A 22,904-nucleotide genomic window follows, 5' to 3' on the forward strand; every position below is an offset into this window, starting at 1 on the left:
AAGTGACTCCTCTAACACTAAAGCGTGTGTGTGTGTGTGTGTGTAGGAACTGCAAACCCAGGAACAGGCCGTCGTTCCGGCAGATTCTGCTGCATTTGGACATCGCCTCTGCAGACGTGCTGTCCACACCTCAGGAGACATACTTCAAATCACAGGTGAGACAAACATGAGTCTGTGTCATTGGTCCAGGGTGTAGCTAAAGCAAGAGATAATCAGATAACCGTGTGTGTGTGTGTGTGTGTGTGTGCAGGCGGAGTGGCGTGAGGAGGTGAAGCAGCACTTTGAGAAGATTAAGTCGGAGGGCACGTGTCTGCACCGTCTGGATGAAGAGCTGATTAACCGCCGGCGGGAGGAGCTCAGGTCAGCAGCCGTCACATGACACAAAACACCCTTAATGCAGGATTCTGCATCATATTATACTGATTCCACATTAACTGAGGATTCAGTGTGTAAATATTTTAGAATTAAAATTTGTAATACATTACAAATAATCACAGAAGAACCCTATTTAGAACTCTTTATATACCATAAAGACTCTATATGAGAAGAAACATCTTAAAGGGATAGTTCACCCAAAAATGAAGATTAGCCCATGATTTACTCACCCTCAAGTCATCCGAGGTGTGTGTGACATTCTTCTTTCAGACGAACACAATCAGAGTTATATTAAAGGGTTAGTTCACCCAAAAATGTAAATTGTGTCATTAATGACTGAGCCTCATGTGGTTGGACACCCGTCAGACCTCCGTTCATCTTCAGACACAAATGAAGATATTTTAGTGTAAATCTGATGCTCTGAAAGGCCTCCATTGGCTCAACTTTACACTCTCAAGACCCTTAAAAGACACTAAAGACTAAAGTTACAAAGTCCATCTCACTACAGCGGCTCTACAATAACTTTATGAAGACGAGAATAGTTTCTGTGCGCAAAAAAACCCTAAATAACGACTTATATAGTGATGACGATTTCAAAACAAAGCATCATGAAGCTTCAAAGCGTTATGAATCAGTGAGTCGATTCAGCGGTTTGAATCGCCAAATTTCAGCAGTTTGGCGGTTTGACACGCGATCCGAATCATCATTCGGCTCACTGATTCATAACACTTCAAACTGCTGAATCGACTCACTGATTCATAACACTTCAAACTGCTGAATCGACTCACTGATTCATAACACTTCAAACTGCTGAATCGACTCACTGATTCATAACGCTTCAAACTGCTGAATCGACTCACTGATTCATAACACTTCAAACTGCTGAATCGACTCACTGATTCATAACACTTCAAACTGCTGAATCGACTCACTGATTCATAACACTTCAAACTGCTGAATCGACTCACTGATTCATAACACTTCAAACTGCTGAATCGACTCACTGATTCATAACGCTTCAAACTGCTGAATCGACTCACTGATTCATAACGCTCTGAACCGCTGAATCGACTCACTGATTCATAACGCTTCGAAGCTTCATGATGCTGTGTTTTGAAATCGTCATCACTATATAAGTCGTTATTTAGGGTTTTTTTGCGCACAGAAACTATTCTCGTCTTCATAAAGTTATTGTAGAGCCGCTGTAGTGAGATGGACTTTGTAACTTTAGTCTTTAGTGTCTTTTAAGGGTCTTGAGAGTGTAAAGTTGAGCCAATGGAGGCCTTTCAGAGCATCAGATTTACACTAAAATATCTTCATTTGTGTCTGAAGATGAACGGAGGTCTGACGGGTGTCCAACCACATGAGGCTCAGTCATTAATCACACAATTTACATTTTTGGCTGAACTAACCCTTTAAACAGTTACCTGACTTATCCAAGCTTTATAATGGCAGCCCAAAATTTGCATAAAAGTGCATCTGTCCATCATAAAAGTGCATCTGTCCATCATAAAAGTGCATCTGTCCATCATAAAAGTGCATCTATCCATCATAAAAGTGGATAGTATAATGGATAGATGCAATTTTATGATGGATAGATGCACTTTTATGATGGATAGATGCACTTTTATGATGGATAGATGCACTTTTATGATGGACAGATGCACTTTTATGATGGATAGATGCACTTTTATGATGGACAGATGCACTTTTATGATGGATGGATGCACTTTTATGATGGACAGATGCACTTTTATGATGGACAGATGCACTTTTATGATGGACGGATGCACTTTTATGATGGACGGATGCACTTTTATGATGGATAGATGCACTTTTATGATGGACAGATGCACTTTTATGATGGACGGATGCACTTTTATGATGGACAGATGCACTTTTATGATGGACGGATGCACTTTTATGATGGACAGATGCACTTTTATGATGGACAGATGCACTTTTATGATGGATAGATGCACTTTTATGATGGACAGATGCACTTTATGATGGACAGATGCACTTTTATGATGGACAGATGCACTTTTATGATGGATAGATGCACTTTTATGATGGATAGATGCACTTTTATGATGGACAGATGCACTTTTATGATGGACAGATGCACTTTTATGATGGACAGATGCACTTTTATGATGGACAGATGCACTTTTATGATGGATGGATGCACTTTTATGATGGACAGATGCACTTTTATGATGGACAGATGCACTTTTATGATGGACAGATGCACTTTTATGATGGATAGATGCACTTTTATGATGGACAGATGCACTTTATGATGGACAGATGCACTTTTATGATGGATAGATGCACTTTTATGATGGATGGATGCACTTTTATGATGGATAGATGCACTTTTATGATGGACAGATGCACTTTTATGATGGACAGATGCACTTTTATGATGGACAGATGCACTTTTATGATGGACAGATGCACTTTTATGATGGACGGATGCACTTTTATGATGGACAGATGCACTTTTATGATGGACGGATGCACTTTTATGATGGACAGATGCACTTTTATGATGGACAGATGCACTTTTATGATGGATAGATGCACTTTTATGATGGACAGATGCACTTTATGATGGACAGATGCACTTTTATGATGGACAGATGCACTTTTATGATGGATAGATGCACTTTTATGATGGATAGATGCACTTTTATGATGGACAGATGCACTTTTATGATGGACAGATGCACTTTTATGATGGACAGATGCACTTTTATGATGGACAGATGCACTTTTATGATGGATGGATGCACTTTTATGATGGACAGATGCACTTTTATGATGGACAGATGCACTTTTATGATGGACAGATGCACTTTTATGATGGATAGATGCACTTTTATGATGGACAGATGCACTTTATGATGGACAGATGCACTTTTATGATGGATAGATGCACTTTTATGATGGATGGATGCACTTTTATGATGGATAGATGCACTTTTATGATGGACAGATGCACTTTTATGATGGACGGATGCACTTTTATGATGGACAGATGCACTTTTATGATGGACAGATGCACTTTATGATGGACAGATGCACTTTTATGATGGATGAATGCACTTTTATGATGGACAGATGCACTTTTATGATGGACAGATGCACTTTTATGATGGACAGATGCACTTTTATGATGGACAGATGCACTTTTATGATGGATAGATGCACTTTTATGATGGATAGATGCACTTTTATGATGGACAGATGCACTTTTATGATGGACAGATGCACTTTTATGATGGACAGATGCACTTTTATGATGGACAGATGCACTTTTATGATGGACAGATGCACTTTATGATGGACAGATGCACTTTTATGATGGATAGATGCACTTTTATGATGGACAGATGCACTTTTATGATGGACAGATGCACTTTATGATGGACAGATGCACTTTATGATGGACAGATGCACTTTATGATGGACAGATGCACTTTATGATGGACAGATGCACTTTATGATGGACAGATGCACTTTTATGATGGACAGATGCACTTTTATGATGGACAGATGCACTTTATGATGGACAGATGCACTTTATGATGGACAGATGCACTTTATGATGGACAGATGCACTTTTATGATGGACAGATGCACTTTTATGATGGACAGATGCACTTTTATGATGGATAGATGCACTTTTATGATGGACAGATGCACTTTTATGATGGACAGATGCACTTTTATGATGGATGCACTTTTATGATGGACAGATGCACTTTTATGATGGACAGATGCACTTTTATGATGGACAGATGCACTTTTATGATGGATAGATGCACTTTTATGATGGATAGATGCACTTTTATGATGGACAGATGCACTTTTATGTTGGACAGATGCACTTTTATGATGGACAGATGCACTTTTATGATGGACAGATGCACTTTTATGATGGATAGATGCACTTCTTTGGGCTTCACAATCTCGTCCTCCATTCACTGCCATTATAAAGCTTGGAAGAGCCAGGATAATTGATAATATAACTCAGATTGTGTTCGTCTGAAAGAAGAATGTCATCGAGGATGAGTTGAGGGCGAGTTAATAATGGGACATTTTCATTTCATTTTTGGGCGAACTAACCCTTTAAATGATTGCATAATACTCTAATATTTTACTGGTTATTTCATTTTTTTCTAGTGATAAAGTATGTATATAGTTTACGAAAAATGTTTTATCAAAACAAAACGAATTAATGAAAACTAAATGATAATAAACAAACGGTTCAGGATATGCTTGGCCTGTGGGATCAGAGTGAGGTTATAGAGTAGGCTGAGTGTTCAGAGTTAGTCCTGTAGAGCGAGATGTTTCTGAGCAGACTCATGTCCACAGGCACGCGCTGGACATCCGAGAACACTACGAGAGGAAGCTGGAGCGAGCCAACAATCTGTACATGGAGCTCAACGCCGTCATGCTGCAGCTGGAGCTCAAGGAGAAAGAGCTGCTCAGGTGATCATTACAACACACGAGAGCTTTCACCAGAGAAAATACTCATAATACAAGAGCTTTTCCACACCGAGGGATCATGTCATGTTACTTTCTCATAACAGAAGTGCATTCAGATATCAGATATAGTGCTAATGCTAATGTGCTATTCCTTAAGGAGGGAACAGTGTCTGGATAAGAAATATCCCGGTCTGTTCAAACATCACCCCTCGACCACAGTGGACAAACTCATCAAGAAGAGAAGCGTCCCTCAGAAACTGCCGCCTCACGGCAAGAGGTGAGAAGAGCCACATTCATCACATCTACAATATATAACATGGACACACACTATATTGCCACAAGTATTGGGACGCCCCTTCAGGTGTTCAATCCCGTCATGGCCACAGGTGTATAAACCAAGCACTAGGCCTGCAGACGCTTCTACACACCCTTAATGCTTCACCAAGACATTTTGGACAATTTCATGCTCCCATCTTTGTGGGCCCAGTTTGGGGACGGCCCCTTCCTGTCCCAGCATGACTGCTCCAGTGCTCAAAGCGTCTCCATAAAGACATGGATGAGCGAGTTTGGTGTTGAGGAACTTGAGTCCTGACCTCAACCCGATAGAACAGCTTTGGGATGAATTAGAGCGGAGACTGAGAGCCAGGCCTTCTCGTCCAACATCACAAATGAAGAATCCCCATAAACACACTCCTAAACCTTGAGGAAAGCCTTCCCAGAAGAGCTGAAGCTGTTAGAGCTGAACTCCATATTAAACCCTACGGATTGAGAATGGGATGGCATTACAGCTCATGTGCATGTAAAGGCAGGCGTCCCAAAACTTTTGGCAATACAGTGTGTATCAAGGTCAGTTACCGTCTGTCTTACACACAAAGTTATGTAAGGTACAAAGGCTTTGTCCTCTATGAGACTTCCTTTGATTGAAGAGTTAAAACTGAGACTTTCCTTGATATTAAAGTGTTCCTTTGTCAACTTGCAAACACTTCACACGTCTGCCAGAAACAAACAATAGTCAAACCAATGATTCAATTCCATAGGGATCCTCACAGCCGTGTCTTTCCAGAGAATGAACCCCAGGGAGTTTTATTACAGAACTGCTGTTTGTTGATATCCCAATGGGAATTATACACTGGAAATGCAAATTGCATGATATTTGCTGCTTAGTGTGGAATAAACACGAATGGGAATTCAATCTAAAAGTAAGGATTTGAGAATATGCCCAGTTCTCAGATTGACCTGTGCTGTATCAGCAGCCAATGTCCTTGAGCGCTCAGCATTTAAACAGTCTGATTCGGAGAACCCCTCCACCTCCCCCAGCTCCACCTGTCTGGATCAGTTATGGAGATGGCTGTTGTAGGTCTGTTTCTGCAGCAGCGTCATGTCTCACGCTCACAGCAGCAAGTCTGGGTCTGAGTTGGCAGGAGCAGGGGTATCTAGCAGGTGTAGCTCGCCAAGAACAAATAACAGTAGCTATATATCCATCCACAATTGGAATGTTGCATAAAAAATCTGCGAATAAAGCAGTGTTTCCATTCCAAGTGCTCAAGAGACCACTTCCTGGGAAATTGGGGCAAAATATCAGTAATAAAACTGTAATCTGGCTCTTTTCCCTCCATCATAAATGAGTGGCATCTCAGAGCATCAGGCGATTGAACAAGCTGAGTCTGCGTTTGTCGGGTGTTGCGATGTCTCAGAAGTGACGTTAGGGCTGCATGATTAATCAAAATCGAACCGCAATCGCAATTTGGCTTATGTGCGATTATGAAAGCGCAAAGGCTGCGATATTAATGAAATAAATAAATGCCCAGCGTGTCAGTGAAGAGCTGATCTGAGATCAGTAAACGCTGCTCCGTCTGAAAGCACTGCGAGTTTGAGCAACATGTGTCAAACATCTTCACAAACTAGTAATGCGAAGCGTTCATAAACCTGTTGTCCAACCAAATACAACGTTTAATAACATGTTTTAACTCTCTTCATATCATCAGTCGAGCGGATGTGGCTTCTAATCACAGAATGTCAATCAGCACTGCATACTTTATTATTATGAAAATACCCGAGAAGGCTTGAAGAACTCAAATACACCATATCTTGTCGCAGTCGTGTGTTTATTATCTTCATGTTTAATCAGTCAAAGCGTTTCTATCTTCTCTTTATTCAGCTACAGCGCTAGCTTAGCTTCACATTAGGGATTTCCTGAAAACAAACGATTACTTCTCTGGCGCAAATGTGCCGTGTCTGCTCGAGGGCGCCCTCTGGCCTCCAGTATGAATGACACTTTTGGGTAGAAAATAAGAAAAATAAAACTTTTCTCTAAATAAATTTATTTGACAATCCATATGTTTTTCTTCCCCACAGTGGATGCATAAGAGGCTCATATTTCATATTAAAGACATAGACTTTAAGAAATTAATATCACCGATAAAAAGCACAGATTTGTATAATAATAATAATTGTTTTTTACAATAAATTCTTAGACCTTTCTAATGATTTTTAGTAGGGCTGTACGATTAATCGAAAAATAACCGAAACCGACATTCAGAACCTCTAACCGACGTATTTTTCCCATGTGGGTTATTTGGGTTTTAGTCACGTGACTCCGCCCGTCAGTCACAGCTAGTGCAGTTTGCAGCACACAGAGATGCAGGAGCAGTTATCTGTGCTTATAGATGCCCAGAATCACTATAGGAACTGCATGTTTTACACAGTTTATACAGGTCAGTTAATTGCTGTTCTTATAGCCTACGCGCTGACACACACACGCACACACACACACACACAGAGACGGCGCGTGCAAGCCCCGAAGCCGCTTTCACTTTCGTGCTCATAAAGTTTGTCAAGTAAATGCGTTTAAAGGCTTGCCAGTTTCAACATTTAAAGCGATTGTGAACTATTCAAAAACAACAATACGGAAAACTTCTCAGTTCAGGGCTCAGCTTTTTTCTGTGACACAGAGCCGAGCCATGTCGCGTCTCTGATAACACACGCGCGCCCTGAAGGCAGATTCACCTGCGTCCACACAGAGCTTTGTCATTTGTATGTGGTTTAAGACCTGCCAGTTTGAACATTAAAGCGAGTTTCGACCATCAGATGTGTATTATGTTAAACTAATGCCTGATATATTTTGACAAACGAACACTCAGACAGAAGCTGTGACTAAAGTAAAGTCACTAAAGGAGCTCAGAAACTCAACCGTTATAGGCATGTATTTTAATACCTTTGAAGTAAGTACAAACCACAGCTTCATAATGAAGAGACAGAATGAGTAATTCACACACAATCACTCTCATTAATGCATTCAGATAAATGTAATGTAGGTTTGTGTTAATGTATCTGATGTACAACAAGCAGAAATCTGCTCCATAGACAATAACTGCTGAAAGTGAACCGTTTCCTTCAAGTATTTTAAAATCACAAAGAAATGCACTTTTTCATTAGAAAAATAAATTCCACCTTTAATAGTAGAAAATATTTACAGTACAAACCTTATCAGTGAACTTAATCAAAAACCTTATGAGGGTAAAAAAAGAAAAATAATCGTTCATTAATCGTAATCAAGGTCAAATGTTCAATTAATCAAGGTTTTTATTTTTGGTCAAATCGTTACAGCCCTAATTTTTAGTCATAGGCTGTCTGCATACTAACAGGTAACCCATAATTTTTAGTTTTCTGTAAAATATAAATATTATTATTATACTGTTATATTTATTCTTAAATGCTCTTTTTCAATTTTTTAATAATGAATGTTATTGTAATAGTAATATTTCTTATTTTTATTTAGCAATAATAATAATCATAATTATTATTATTAGTCACATTAATATATAAACACAAAATGTTATATACACACTTTTAATTTGTAAAAATTAATAAATAATAATACTCGCATTTTAAATCGTAATTTTAACCAGAATAATCGCAATTAGATATTTTCACCAAATCTGCAGCCCTAAGTGACGTACTGTAATATTAATCTGTAATTGGCCTTGGACACTGTAATATGTAAACTAAGGTGCCACCAAAAAGAATGTTGTGCAACTAATGACTTCCTCTTGAACTGCCTTATCCAGACCTGACCTCCTGAGGTCAGAGATCATTCTCCCCAAGATGGACGCCGGTGTGATGCAGGTGACCGTCCCGCCATGTGCTAACCGAGGACCTACCTCACCTAGTCGGGCCCGCCGGGTGAAGACCCGTCATCGGAGGGGCGGCAGGGGAAGCAGCGGAGACCTGTCAGGGCCTAAGCACCCTTCTGCCCCCGCTAGCCAAGAGAGAAAGCCCACGCTGTCCAGCACGACAACGCCCGCCGCGCCCCTGGTTGAAACCGCTTCTGTGGGCACCATGAGGGAGGGCCAGCTGGAGCCGCCCCCGCTGAAGCTGTCCTCGTCCAGCCCGGACCTGCTGTGCTCCACCCGCCATGTTGAAGATGGAGTCAGTGGAGCCGCCCCGACTGAAGCCCTGGGCGGAGAGACCAGCGGCGGGGCTGGAGCAGGGGCCGGCCTGGACGAGACTCCGCCCAGAAGTGACACGGCCAGTGAGGATGCCGCTTCACTGCCCTTCTCCAGCAGCCCTGATTCCCCCTGCTGCGGGCGGAGCGGAGCGGTGGGCAGAACCCATGCAGAGGAGAGAGAGGAGGGCACTGGGGCGGTGCGACTGCCCAGAGGATCCAGCGGAAGTCACCTGACCCCATCAGCCATACTGTATCGAGCTGCTATCACACGCAAACAGGTACCATTCCTTCTAATCAAGTCAACTTTATTTATATAGCTCTTTTAACAATGTAGATTGTTTCAAAGCAGCTTCACAGTGTTAAAGAGGAAAATAATGCGACAGAATTTTATTCAGCCGTACAGCCGTTCTGGAGAAAACGGGGATGTCATCAGTTCATTTCAATTATCATACTGTGACAATGTGGGCATTAGATCAGTAACTAGATCAGTAATTTAGTTTATATGGTTAATTTAGTTTAATAATTAGATTTATTTGGATGTTTAGCTGAAAAATGTAGTATCCCCAACTGAGCACGCCAAGCCAGAGGCGACAGTGGCAAGGAAACCAAAACCCCATCAGGAGCAGAATGGAGGAAAATAAACCTTGGAGAAACCAGGCTCAGTCGGGGGGGCAGTTCTCCTCTGGCCAATTAACAAGCAGCGTATGATTATTATTCTGGCAACTTTACAGGTCAGGGGTCATATTAGATCGGAATATTCGAAAGATCGGCGGCAGCACGCCGAGGACGGGTTTATTGAGGATGCCGTGTCGATGAGGCAATTATTAAAGTGCAATATTCGAAAGATCGGAGGCAACACGCCGGAAACGGGTTTATTGAGGATGACATATCGATTTAACAATTATTAAATTGTAATATTCGAACAATCGGAGTCATCACGACTCTGAGTCTACAAGAGATTCCACATACAACGTCAGGGTCTTCAGTTCAGATTTCAATATATGTACAAGGGAAGGGACATTATTAGGTGTAGGCATGTGCCGGAATCAAATTTTCATGTTGCGATTAATTGCAGAAGGTTTTAACGCGGTATACGGTATTATCACGATATTGAAATTCGTTAAAAATTCTAAAAAAGTGTTGTCATACTATAACAGGTTCAATAACTTTCTTATAACAAAAAAACTAACATTTAAATACAATAAAGCAATACACAAAAATGTATAAAGTAAACAAATATTTAAAACAGATTAAAGTGCTAAAGATTTATAAAGATTGGTAGGTGCCATGACTGGTCACCATTTTCACCATTTTTCATCACCTTTTCTATCGCTGTTTGTGCAGAAAATGAGGCAGGATTTACATTTAGGGTTTGGTCAACAATTTTAAGAGTGTAATGCCAGTTTCTTAATCTATTTATCTCGGAATTGCACAAGTTAACTAGAGCTGCCGTAAACTGTTACAGCTAATTCAGTTCAGCTTTATTTGAGTAAAACCAGTGAATTTTAGATGTTACCACATAAAGCATGTTACATGGCCAAATAGTCATAAAATTATCCACACAACTGCAAGTTTGACACTAATAAAAAAGCGTAGTAAAACAGCAAATATGCAAAAGATCGTTAAAATAGCCAAATATTTAACTACATTTAAGTACTTTTCTGGGCCTCAATCGTTAACCATGTTTTGCCCATTTTCCTATAAACACATGTAATGGATATTTATTTAATCATGTGAAAAGTGTTGAATGAAGTGTGTTGAACTCCACCAGCGGCGTGGCGTTTCCTCTGAAGAAGAAGAGGGGGAAGTGGACAGCGAGGTGGAGTTACCAAGAAGACGGTAAGAACATCATTGTTTATTCTTTCTGCAATATTTTCTTGTGAGCTAAGATAGCTGGGAGTTGCTTTATTTGTTAAGCTGCCTTTCCAAATCTATAATAAAATAATGTCTTCTTGTTTTGGCAAATGCTCGTGCAAATAGGCTGCAATTTTTCAACAGATCTGTGTTATGTATTTGGAGTTACAGTATGTCATGCTCATACGTATAACATGACTAAAGACACTAAAGTGCTATACAGCAACTGCACTGCAATGGGAAACTCTGATGGAGGATAACTGGTATTGATCATTAGTGATGTTGCTAGCTGATGATATTTAAAGTCTGCTTGACTTCAGAATGAGATATTCTGATCCTGAGAAATGGCCCTACCCAGCCAACATTGCATGATGGGGCCTGTGTAGGCACGATATGGGCTTGAGGATTCACATAGGGCCGACATGGAACCCATGGACAAACCCATGTAGGGCCCATACTGGGGCTAATTCACATAGGGCCGACATGGAACCCATGGGCAAACACATGTAGGGCCCATACAGGTGCTAATTCACATAGGGCCGACATGGAACCCACAGACAAACACATGTAGGGCTAATACTGGGGCTAATTCACATAGGGCCGACATGGAACCCATGGACAAACACATGTAGAGCCCATACTGGTGCTAATTCACATAGGGCCGACATGGAACCCATGGACAAACACATGTAGAGCCCATACTGGTGCTAATTCACATAGGGCCGACATGGAACCCATGGACAAACCCATGTAGGGCCCATACTGGTGCTAATTCAGATAGGGCCGACATGGAACCCATGGGCAAACACATGTAGAGCCCATACTGGTGCTAATTCACATAGGGCCGACATGGAACCCATGGGCAAACACATGTAGGGCCCATACAGGTGCTAATTCACATAGGGCCGACATGGAACCCACAGACAAACACATGTAGGGCTAATACTGGGGCTAATTCACATAGGGCCGACATGGAACCCATGGACAAACACATGTAGAGCCCATACTGGTGCTAATTCACATAGGGCCGACATGGAACCCATGGACAAACACATGTAGAGCCCATACTGGTGCTAATTCACATAGGGCCGACATGGAACCCATGGACAAACCCATGTAGGGCCCATACTGGTGCTAATTCAGATAGGGCCGACATGGAACCCATGGGCAAACACATGTAGAGCCCATACTGGTGCTAATTCACATAGGGCCGACATGGAACCCATGGGCAAACACATGTAGAGCCCATACTGGTGCTAATTCACATAGGGCCGACATGGAACCCATGGACAAACACATGTAGAGCCCATACTGGTGCTAATTCACATAGGGCCGACATGGAACCCATAGACAAACACATGTAGAGCCCATACTGGTGCTAATTCACATAGGGCCGACATGGAACCCATAGACAAACACATGTAGAGCCCATACTGGTGCTAATTCACATAGGGCCGACATGGAACCCATGGACAAACCCATGTAGGGCCCATACTGGTGCTAATTCACATAGGGCCGACATGGAACCCATGGACAAACCCATGTAGGGCCCATACTGGGGCTAATTCACATAGGGCCGACATGGAACCCATGGGCAAACACATGTAGGGCCCATACTGGGGCTAATTCACATAGGGCCGACATGGAACCCACAGACAAACCCATGTAGGGCCCATAGTGAGGCTAATTCACATAGGGCCAACATGGAACCCATGGACAAACACATGTAGAGCCCATACTGGTGCTAATTCACATAGGGCCGACATGGAACCCATGGACAAACCCATGTAGGGCCCATACTGGTGCTAATTCACATAGGGCCGACATGGAACCCATGGACAAACCCATGTAGGGCCCATACTGGGGCTAATTCACATAGGGCCGACATGGAACCCATGGGCAAACACATGTAGGGCCCATACTGGGGCTAATTCACATAGGGCAGACATGGAACCCATGGGCAAACACATGTAGGGCCCATACTGGTGCTAATTCACATAGGGCCGACATGGAACCCACAGACAAACACATGTAGGGCTAATACTGGGGCTAATTCACATAGGGCCGACATGGAACCCATGGACAAACCCATGTAGGGCCCATACTGGTGCTAATTCAGATAGGGCCGACATGGAACCCATGGGCAAACACATGTAGAGCCCATACTGGTGCTAATTCACATAGGGCCGACATGGAACCCATGGGCAAACACATGTAGAGCCCATACTGGTGCTAATTCACATAGGGCCGACATGGAACCCGTGGACAAACACATGTAGGGCCCATAGTGAGGCTAATTCACATAGGGCCAACATGGAACCCATGGACAAACACATGTAGAGCCCATACTGGTGCTAATTCACATAGGGCCGACATGGAACCCATGGGCAAACACATGTAGAGCCCATACTGGTGCTAATTCACATAGGGCAGACATGGAACCCATAGACAAACACATGTAGAGCCCATACTGGTGCTAATTCACATAGGGCCGACATGGAACCCATGGACAAACCCATGTAGGGCCCATAGTGAGGCTAATTCACATAGGGCCAACATGGAACCCATGGACAAACACATGTAGAGCCCATACTGGTGCTAATTCACATAGGGCAGACATGGAACCCATGGGCAAACACATGTAGAGCCCATACTGGTGCTAATTCACATAGGGCCGACATGGAACCCATGGACAAACCCATGTAGGGCCCATACTGGTGCTAATTCACATAGGGCAGACATGGAACCCATGGACAAACACATGTAGAGCCCATACTGGTGCTAATTCACATAGGGCAGACATGGAACCCATGGACAAACACATGTAGAGCCCATACTGGTGCTAATTCACATAGGGCCGACATGGAACCCATGGACAAACCCATGTAGGGCCCATAGTGAGGCTAATTCACATAGGGCCAACATGGAACCCATGGACAAACACATGTAGAGCCCATACTGGTGCTAATTCACATAGGGCAGACATGGAACCCATGGACAAACACATGTAGAGCCCATACTGGGGCTAATTCACATAGGGCCGACATGGAACCCATGGGCAAACACATGTAGAGCCCATACTGGTGCTAATTCACATAGGGCCGACATGGAACCCACAGACAAACCCATGTAGGGCCCATACTGGTGCTAATTCAGATAGGGCCGACATGGAACCCATGGACAAACACATGTAGAGCCCATACTGGGGCTAATTCACATAGGGCCGACATGGAACCCATGGACAAACACATGTAGAGCCCATACAGGTGCTAATTCACATAGGGCCGACATGGAACCCATGGGCAAACACATGTAGAGCCCATACTGGTGCTATTTCACATAGGGCCGACATGGAACCCACAGACAAACCCATGTAGGGCCCATACTGGTGCTAATTCAGATAGGGCCGACATGGAACCCATGGACAAACACATGTAGGGCCCATAGTGAGGCTAATTCACATAGGGCCAACATGGAACCCATGGACAAACACATGTAGAGCCCATACTGGTGCTAATTCACATAGGGCCGACATGGAACCCATGGGCAAACACATGTAGAGCCCATACTGGTGCTAATTCACATAGGGCCGACATGGAACCCATGGACAAACACATGTAGAGCCCATACTGGTGCTAATTCACATAGGGCCGACATGGAACCCATGGGCAAACACATGTAGGGCCAATACTGGTGCTAATTCACATAGGGCCGACATGGAACCCATGGGCAAACACATGTAGGGCCAATACTGGTGCTAATTCACATAGGGCCGACATGGAACCCATGGGCAAACCCATGTAGGGCCAATACTGGTGCTAATTCACATAGGGCCGACATGGAACCCATGGACAAACACATGTAGGGCCCATACTGGTGCTAATTCACATAGGGCCGACATGGAACCCATGGACAAACAGAAATGGAGAAAAAACCTTGGAAGAATCCAGGCTCAGTCGGGGGGCCAGCTCTCCTCTGGCCAACAAACGAACACGGTGTGAATATGATTCAGACTGCATCACAAGTCAGAAGTCAGAAGTCAGATTGTGGATTGTAGTCAAAATATTTCATCCAGTTCCTTCTGCTTGAAGATCAGACTCATCCCGCTGGTATGGAGCTGAAGCTGGCCATAGGGTCTGTGCAGAGGACCGGTCTGGTTCTCATGGTCTTTGCTGAGGATCTGTGCCGTGTCGACGAGGTCTTCACAGGGGATTGTCTAGTAGACACAGTCTCTGCTCATCTGTGATGAGGTCGTGTCTAGGTGCAGATCCACCTTCTGATCTGGATACGGCCCGGATCCGGCTGACTACGGTAACCTCAGGATAAGGATGAGATAAGGATAGCTGCCATTCTTCTTATGATGTAACAAGTACATCAGGTTTTATGGGAAGTGTTCCTGGTTTACGGTTGACCTAATTTAAGCAGCCTAACAATCCTTCAAAGGATTTGAATAATATAAATTGATAATTTTCTATGTGTATGCCAGGTTAAAGAGATGTGTTTTTAGTCTAGATTTAAACTGAGAGTGTGTCTGCTTCCTGGACAATGCTAGGAATGTTCCAGAGTTATTATTAACTGGAGTATAATGCGTTAAGAGCTCGCTCAAGTACTGGAGCTAAACCATTTAGTGCTTTATAAGTAATAAGCAAGATTTTAAAATGTATGCAATGTTTAATAGGGAGCCAGTGCAGTGTTGACAGAACTGGGCTAATATGTTCACACTTCCTGGTTCTAGTAAGAACTGGAGCTGCTGCGTTTTGGACCAGCTGGAGTTTATTTATTAAGCGAGCAGGGCAACCACCCAGTAGAGCATTACAATAATCTAGCCTGGAGGTCAGCAACTTTTATATTCTGAAAATTAAATGACCGATTTCCTTGCACATGAGACACACACACACATACGCACACACATTTAAACATAATGTTCAAACATTATAGTTGATGTGCTCCTACATTTTTGCTGGTGCTCCTTAACTCTTGAAGTTGGAAGCTCCAGTGCTACCGAGTAAAAAAGTTAATTTCTAGTCATGAAAAGCCAGCTTAAAAGTTTTCGGTACATATCCTAATGACAAAGATGAATTAATGATATTAAGAAGAGGATCTATGACCTCTGGACGCATCTCTTTTAATAGCCTAGTCGGTACAGGGTCGAGCATACATGTTGTTGATTTTGATGATTTAACGAGTTTAGCCAATTCTTCTTCTCCTATAGCAGTGAATGAGTGTGTGTGTGTGTGTGTGTGTGTGTGTGTGTGTGTGTGTGTGTGTGTGTGTGTGTGTGTGTGTGAGAGTGTCTTCTCCTATAGCAGTGAATGAGTGTGTGTGTGTGTGTGTGTGTGTGTGTGTGTGTGTGTGTGTGTGTGTGTGTGTGTGTGTGTGTGTGTGTGTGTGTGTGTGTGTGTGAGAGTGTGTGTGTGTCTTCCTCTCCTATAGCAGTGAATGAGTGTGTGTGTGTGTGTGTGTGTGTGTGTGTGTCTTCCTCTCCTATATCAGTGAATGAGTGTGTGTGTGTGTGTGTGTGTGTGTGTGTGTGTCTTCCTCTCCTATAGCAGTGAATGAGTGTGTGTGTGTGTGTGTGTGTGTGTGTGTGTGTATGTGTGTGTGTGTCTTCCTCTTCTATATCAGTGAATGAGTGTGTGTGTGTGTGTGTGTGTGTGTGTGTGTGTGTGTGTGTGTGTCTTCCTCTCCTATAGCAATGAATGAGTCTGTGTGTGTGTGTGTGTGTGTGTGTGTGTGTGTGTGTGTGTGTGTGTGTGTGTCTTCCTCTCCTATAGCAGTGAATGTGTGTGTGTGTGTGTGTGTGTGTGTGTGTGTGTGTGTGTGTGTGTGTGTGTGTGTGTGTGTGTGTGTGTGAGTGAGTGTGTGTGTCTTCCTCTCCTATAGCAGTGAATGAGTGTGTGTGTGTCTTCCTCTTCTATATCAGTGAATGAGTGTGTGTGTGTGTGTGTGTGTGTGTCTTCCACTCCTAAATCAGTGAATGAGTGTGTGTGTGTGTGTGTGTGTGTGTCTTCCTCTCCTATAGCAGTGAATGAGTGTGAGTGTGTGTGTGTGTGTGTGTGTGTGTGTGTGAGTGAGTGTGTCTTCCTCTCCTATAGCAGTGAATGAGTGTGTGTGTGTGTGTGTGTGTGTGTCTTCCACTCCTAAATCAGTGAATGAGTGTGTGTGTGTGTGTGTGTGTGTGTGTGTGTGTGTCTTCCTCTCCTATAGCAGTGAATGAGTGTGAGTGTGTGTGTGTGTGTGTGTGAGTGAGTGTGTCTTCCTCTCCTATAGCAGTGAATGAGTGGAATTGTTGCTCAACGTTGACTCGATACCGTAGAAAGCACTTGCATGGTTATAATTTTCTCTGCAATAGTATCAATCTTAAAGAAATTCATTAAGTCATTACTACTGTGCTGTTTGGAAACATCCAATATTGAAGCTGATTTCTTGTTAATTTAGTTTTTAAGGCCTTTGCAGTATGGCCTGCAGTAACACTGTCCTTCCATGAAATGCGAAAGACCTCTAGTTTAGTTTTCTTCCAGCTGCGCTTCAGTTTTCTGGCTGCTGTTTTAAGGGCCCGGGTGTGCTCGTTGTACCACGGCGTTGGACTATTTTCTTTAATCTTCTTTAAGCGCAGAGGAGCAACTGTGTCTAAAGTACTGGAAAAGAGAGAGTCAATCGTTTCTGTTGCAACATCGAGTTCTTCTAGGCTCTCTGGGATGCTGAGGAGATGATACTGATGAGGAAGATTATTTATAAAGCAATCTAGTGGTAGGAGTGATAGTTCTACCATATTTGTAACAGGGAGTCTGTTTTGCAGCCTTGGCTGAATGAAGTATACTCGAGACTAGGTAATGATCTGAGATGTCATCGCTCTGCTGCAGAATTTCAGCGGCATCAACATCGGTTCCATGTGACAGTCCAATTTAGGGCCCATACTGTGGCTAATTCAGATGGGGCCAACATGGGACCCATGATAAGTTACTTATAGTGAATAGAAGGTCTAAAGTGGACCAAAAAAATAAAGTGTTATTGTTTAATTGTTTGTATGTTCTCTAATGTCCCATTTACAGACGGCCGACCAGTATAACGAAGTGCCAATCAGTATCCACTTTCAGCTCAGAGAACCTGTCCGTTTCAGAGGGAGAGGAGGGCCACACCACTGACCACTCCCACAGCGGCACGCCAGATGTGGTCAGTACCAACACCGACGAGCGTCTGGACGACCGCAGCGATGACCTCATCTCCCAAGGGTCTGAGATCCCTGTGGACATTACAGACCCCACGCTGTCTGAAAGAGAGGCCGCCGCCCTCGAACTGGAGAGGGCCAATTTTGACCTGGAACAAAATATCCTGGAGGTACTGGTATTGTGTGAAACCATACAACGCGCTAGCTACGTCTACATGGACACCTTTTGCTTCAATCGGAATAAAATTTTGCTGATTGGTGAATCCAAACATAGCGTTTTGATCAGAGGTGGGCAACTCTGGAGATCCACTTTCCTCTAGAGTTTAGCTCTAGCTCTAATCAAACTCAACTGAAGAAGCTAATCAAGATCTTCAGGGTTAATCTGCAGGAAGGTGAGTTTGATCAGGGATGGAGCTAAACTCTGGAAGGAGAATTTGAGAGTGTATGTCCAACAGCCATTTCTGCGTCATTGCACATGCTCAGAACATTCACTTTTCAGTCCGATCAAGTGTCCTGTCGAATGGATTAGAGAAGGATTGGGCCAGTTCCTTCCAATTGATGTGGTTACATGTGCCTTTTTTATTCGAACTAGGCTACTAGTTAAATTCCAAATATAAAGGACCATGTAGACGCTGCTAATAACATCGCCATGAGAAAAACAAATTCTGTCTCATTGCAGGGTTTTTCAGATCTGGCTCTAGATGTCCTTCAGAGTTTAGCTGATTAAGCACACCTGACCAGTGGCGCAAAAAGTGGGTCTGCGCTAAATGTGGTGCATAGGGGCGCAGCACTTTGGGGGCGCCAAAGCGATGGTATGAAAAAAGAAAAGCTGCTGTTGCGTGTTTCTAAATAATTTCTGTATGTCCTCAATATTATATAACATTTTAGAGGACTAACAGGCTAGAGAAGGTGCCCTCATAAGATTCCATAATAGAATTATGCTATTAGCTATAGCTATTTAAAAAATGCGCGTTTCTGATTTTTCCGTGACCCCGGAGCGCACATTAAGAACGCGTGCTTATGGTAAATGACGCGTCGAAGACACACGCTATGAGTCGGACAGAACGCATGTTATTAACGGCTAAACAGGTAAACCAAACAGGCAGTGCAAACTTGTGTTTGAAGTATCCAAATAGACTAAAGAACCTGCTCTTTTCTTGGTGTTCTCAAAATTGCATGCTCACTTTTTAGGGCACACCTCTTATAAAGTAAAGTTACATATTGTTGACCATCTTTTTAAGTAATTACACTATTTACCACAATACACTATGGCTGTTATAGAATTAAATGAAATCTGTATCAACAAAATCCACTTACACTGTAATTACAATTGCCTAAATAATGTAATGAGAATTTTAGATTTATGTTATAAATGTAATATTTTAATTATAGAACATGTTTATTATTCCAGGCCTATGAAACTTTAAAACTGCCAGTAGTTGGCGGCGTAATGGATTCTAGAATCATTCAACTAATTCATTCTAACCGACTGTTCAAAAACTGTGAATTATGCGAGAACGAAACCTATACTTTGTTTGAATCTATTTTTGTTGGAAAAATAGAGCAAAACTGTAAAAAATGACCACTTGTTGTTTATTGAACTGTTGTATAAAATTAATATCGCATTTTGCAATCGTGCTGATATCGGCTACTCTGGAAAATAGCACTCTTGCTCGTATAATATTGCTTAACTCATCATTTCCTCTTTAATTACTTTCAAACTAATGTTTATTTTTATGCTTGTTATTAGCCTATTTTAATGAAAATACAACAACAATAAAATAGTACAGTAAAAAAAACTTGCGTGTTAAAAAACGAATAAGACGGATGACATAAAATAGCTATACCCGAATTATAACAAATACATAAAAGATATTTGGAAACAAATAAATAAAAGATATTTGGAAATTCCCCTTTAAAACTGTAATTTTCAAAAGTGATCTTGCGTTTGTGCCTCCGCTATCGTCCTGTCAATCATCTCGCTCGCGCCTATGATAACCGTTACAGTAAAATTTTAATTGACCATCATTGGTTCCCATCCTCAGCCGATCTGCATGACCATCAATGCTAGATAAATGGGCAAGTGAAAAGACACGCCATATCACAATTTAGTAGGAACTAAAGAGCGCTCTAGAATGTTTGGTAGCGACATTATTGGGCATCGAGAACCGGTTCCTACTTGGAATCGTTATAAAAATTCCGATTCTTTTCTTTCTTTTCGTTTCTTTATCAATGGGGGGATTGGAAAACTACAGGTAGGTGAGTTTAATCAGGACCTCAGGACCAGACTTGAAAAGCCCTGCCTTCTTTTGTTCGTCCACGGCTGAAGAGTTAATCTGACGAGCGTCTTATATAATGTGTCCAAGAGTTTAACCAATGCTCTCTGTCCTGTTCCCAGACTCGCGCGTTATGTGAGGACTCAGACTGTGACAGCGCTGAACTCGACCAATCAGGGAGCGGAGAGCCGAGCCGTCCCCCGAGTGCAGGAGGCTGGGGCCAGGGTCCCCAAAACTGAAACACACACACCCACACACACACACACACACACATGTGAACCCGTGCAATCAAGCACACACAGGCATCACACCAGCACACACTTTCACACTGTTTGGTTGCACCAAAGCGAAAACATTTAGTGAAACACGTGTGCGCACACATCATCTGAGAAATGCAACACAAAACGACTAGCCACCTAAAGAACAAACACACTGGTCATAACAACATTTGGGATCACAAACTGCCTCATGACCAGGACGTAGCCACGGAAAATATAGGAAGACAAGTAGAGCAGCAAACGGCTGCTAGAGGACGAGGATTGCAGGAACCATGAGGAAAAGATCAATGCAATTCAAAACTTCAGGGCATTCCCAATAATGACGCTTTGGTTAGGTTTGTGCTACTGTAGCGCAGATAGACTTCCCGGTGGATTCATGTCCGTTAATGTGCGGAAGGCTTGCGGTTAGCAGAATCTGAATGTGTAGAGCCGGATGAAACTCCTTCCTCCTTCGGCCGGGATAAAGTAGTGCCGTAATCCGTTCAGACAAGTGTGTGTTGCTCTCGGATTGGGTTTGTACAGATGCTTCCTTTCCAAAGCATTTACAAGGTGCATATACAAATGTGATTAAGACTGTAATGTCCTGTACATATATATTTAGTAAGCTAAGTCTAAGAAATCAAAAAGAGAACTATTTGTTAAGGTAATTGAACAAGAACACGAACTCTCCTGTGCTTGTGGCAGCTCAAACCGGTCTGGAGATCAGCAGATCGGGCTGTAAATGTACATGTAGGACCTTTGGATGCAAGTATACCCAACGGCACATATAAACGTACACCACCTATGATATGGAGAGATCTGCTCCAACTGTCCGCTCCTCTGACCTCTCCGATTCTCTTTCAATACCTTTTCTTTCGTAGGGACATGCAATATGTACATTTCAACTAATCCGAAGAAAGCACTTTTATTTTCTGCACTGTAAAAATAAAGTAAAACAAATAAATGACAGTAAAAATAATGTATATGAATTTTAGCTTGCCAGATTGTAGGTCTGAGAAGGGTAACGTCAAAACCGAACAAAATGCATGATATACATTTTTATGTATTTTAATTTTTAAATCGATTGTTTTTATACATCTAAAGAAATGTTTGCACCTTTTTTACCTTGAATGTGTAATGTTGTGTTGCTTGTAGGCACTTTACAGTAGGATGTTTATATACATGATCACTTTCTCATGTTGCACTGAAAATGTATTTCATTCCATAGATGCAGGAGAGTATCTATATGTAAAGACCAAGAAGATAACGCTCTTTTCTTCTGACGAGGAATGGACATTGGACAATTGGACATTGGCAGCTCTATTCTGACTGAAACTCAAAAGTCCTGAAATTGGTTACATTCACATAGACGGCAATAATCTGACTACGAGTAAGACGTTGCTGTGTAAAGAAAAAATACATTTTTCAAGCATGAATGAACTGAGATTACTGTAAACACCTCAATCCACCATCCTACAGCAAACCATCTGATGACACGTTTTATGTTTGTGAACTTGTAAAAATACAAATATATAATTATTAAATAACTGCTAAGCTACAAAAAAAGCCTCGCGTATATTGCTTTCTACTCTTGTGCAAACTTTGGTCACTAACTAGACTCTAGAAACAAGAATCTCTGGTAATATTTTGTAACATTTATCTTCTATATAAATGTGGCTAAAGTCAGACAGGAAGTCTCCAGGATAAAGAACTACAAGTGAGAGTTACTTTAAGTGCAAATATCAAGTCTTTAGCTATTGTTTGGTTTTGCAGCATCACTTTTATGAGTCTGATGGTATGCTGAACCTGCCCTTCATGACTAGTGCCTGGACTAAAGCAACTACCTTCATGGGTTTGGGTATGCATCTCCATCTGCACTAAAGGACACACTACCTACTGTTGAGTTCTGAAGGCCACCCCAGTCATCTGATCTCGCCTGCTATTGGATCCGCTCAGCCACACTCCATATGTTACCATATTTTGCACTCTGAAAATGCTGGGTTAAAAACAACCCAAGTAGGTTTGAAAAA

At 42.3% G+C, this 22,904-nt stretch overlaps 1 protein-coding gene across 1 annotated transcript in view; it reads left to right on the forward strand.

Annotated features, from left to right (window-relative positions):
- map3k12 (mitogen-activated protein kinase kinase kinase 12) overlaps nt 1-22,433 on the forward strand; it is a 38,933-nt gene extending 16,500 nt beyond the window's left edge. The window contains exons 7-14 of the mRNA XM_079821774.1: nt 47-155; nt 251-360; nt 4,759-4,875; nt 5,030-5,149; nt 8,940-9,597; nt 11,091-11,158; nt 18,226-18,511; nt 20,740-22,433. Coding sequence (XP_079677900.1) covers nt 47-155; nt 251-360; nt 4,759-4,875; nt 5,030-5,149; nt 8,940-9,597; nt 11,091-11,158; nt 18,226-18,511; nt 20,740-20,856 — 1,585 coding nt within the window. The 3' untranslated portion in view covers nt 20,857-22,433. The remainder of the gene's footprint in view (nt 1-46; nt 156-250; nt 361-4,758; nt 4,876-5,029; nt 5,150-8,939; nt 9,598-11,090; nt 11,159-18,225; nt 18,512-20,739) is intronic.
- The last annotated feature ends 471 nt before the right edge of the window (nt 22,434-22,904 follow it).

Source organism: Gobio gobio (assembly GCF_949357685.1).
Source record: "Gobio gobio genome assembly, chromosome: 7".
Classification (NCBI taxonomy): Eukaryota; Metazoa; Chordata; class Actinopteri; order Cypriniformes; family Gobionidae; genus Gobio; species Gobio gobio.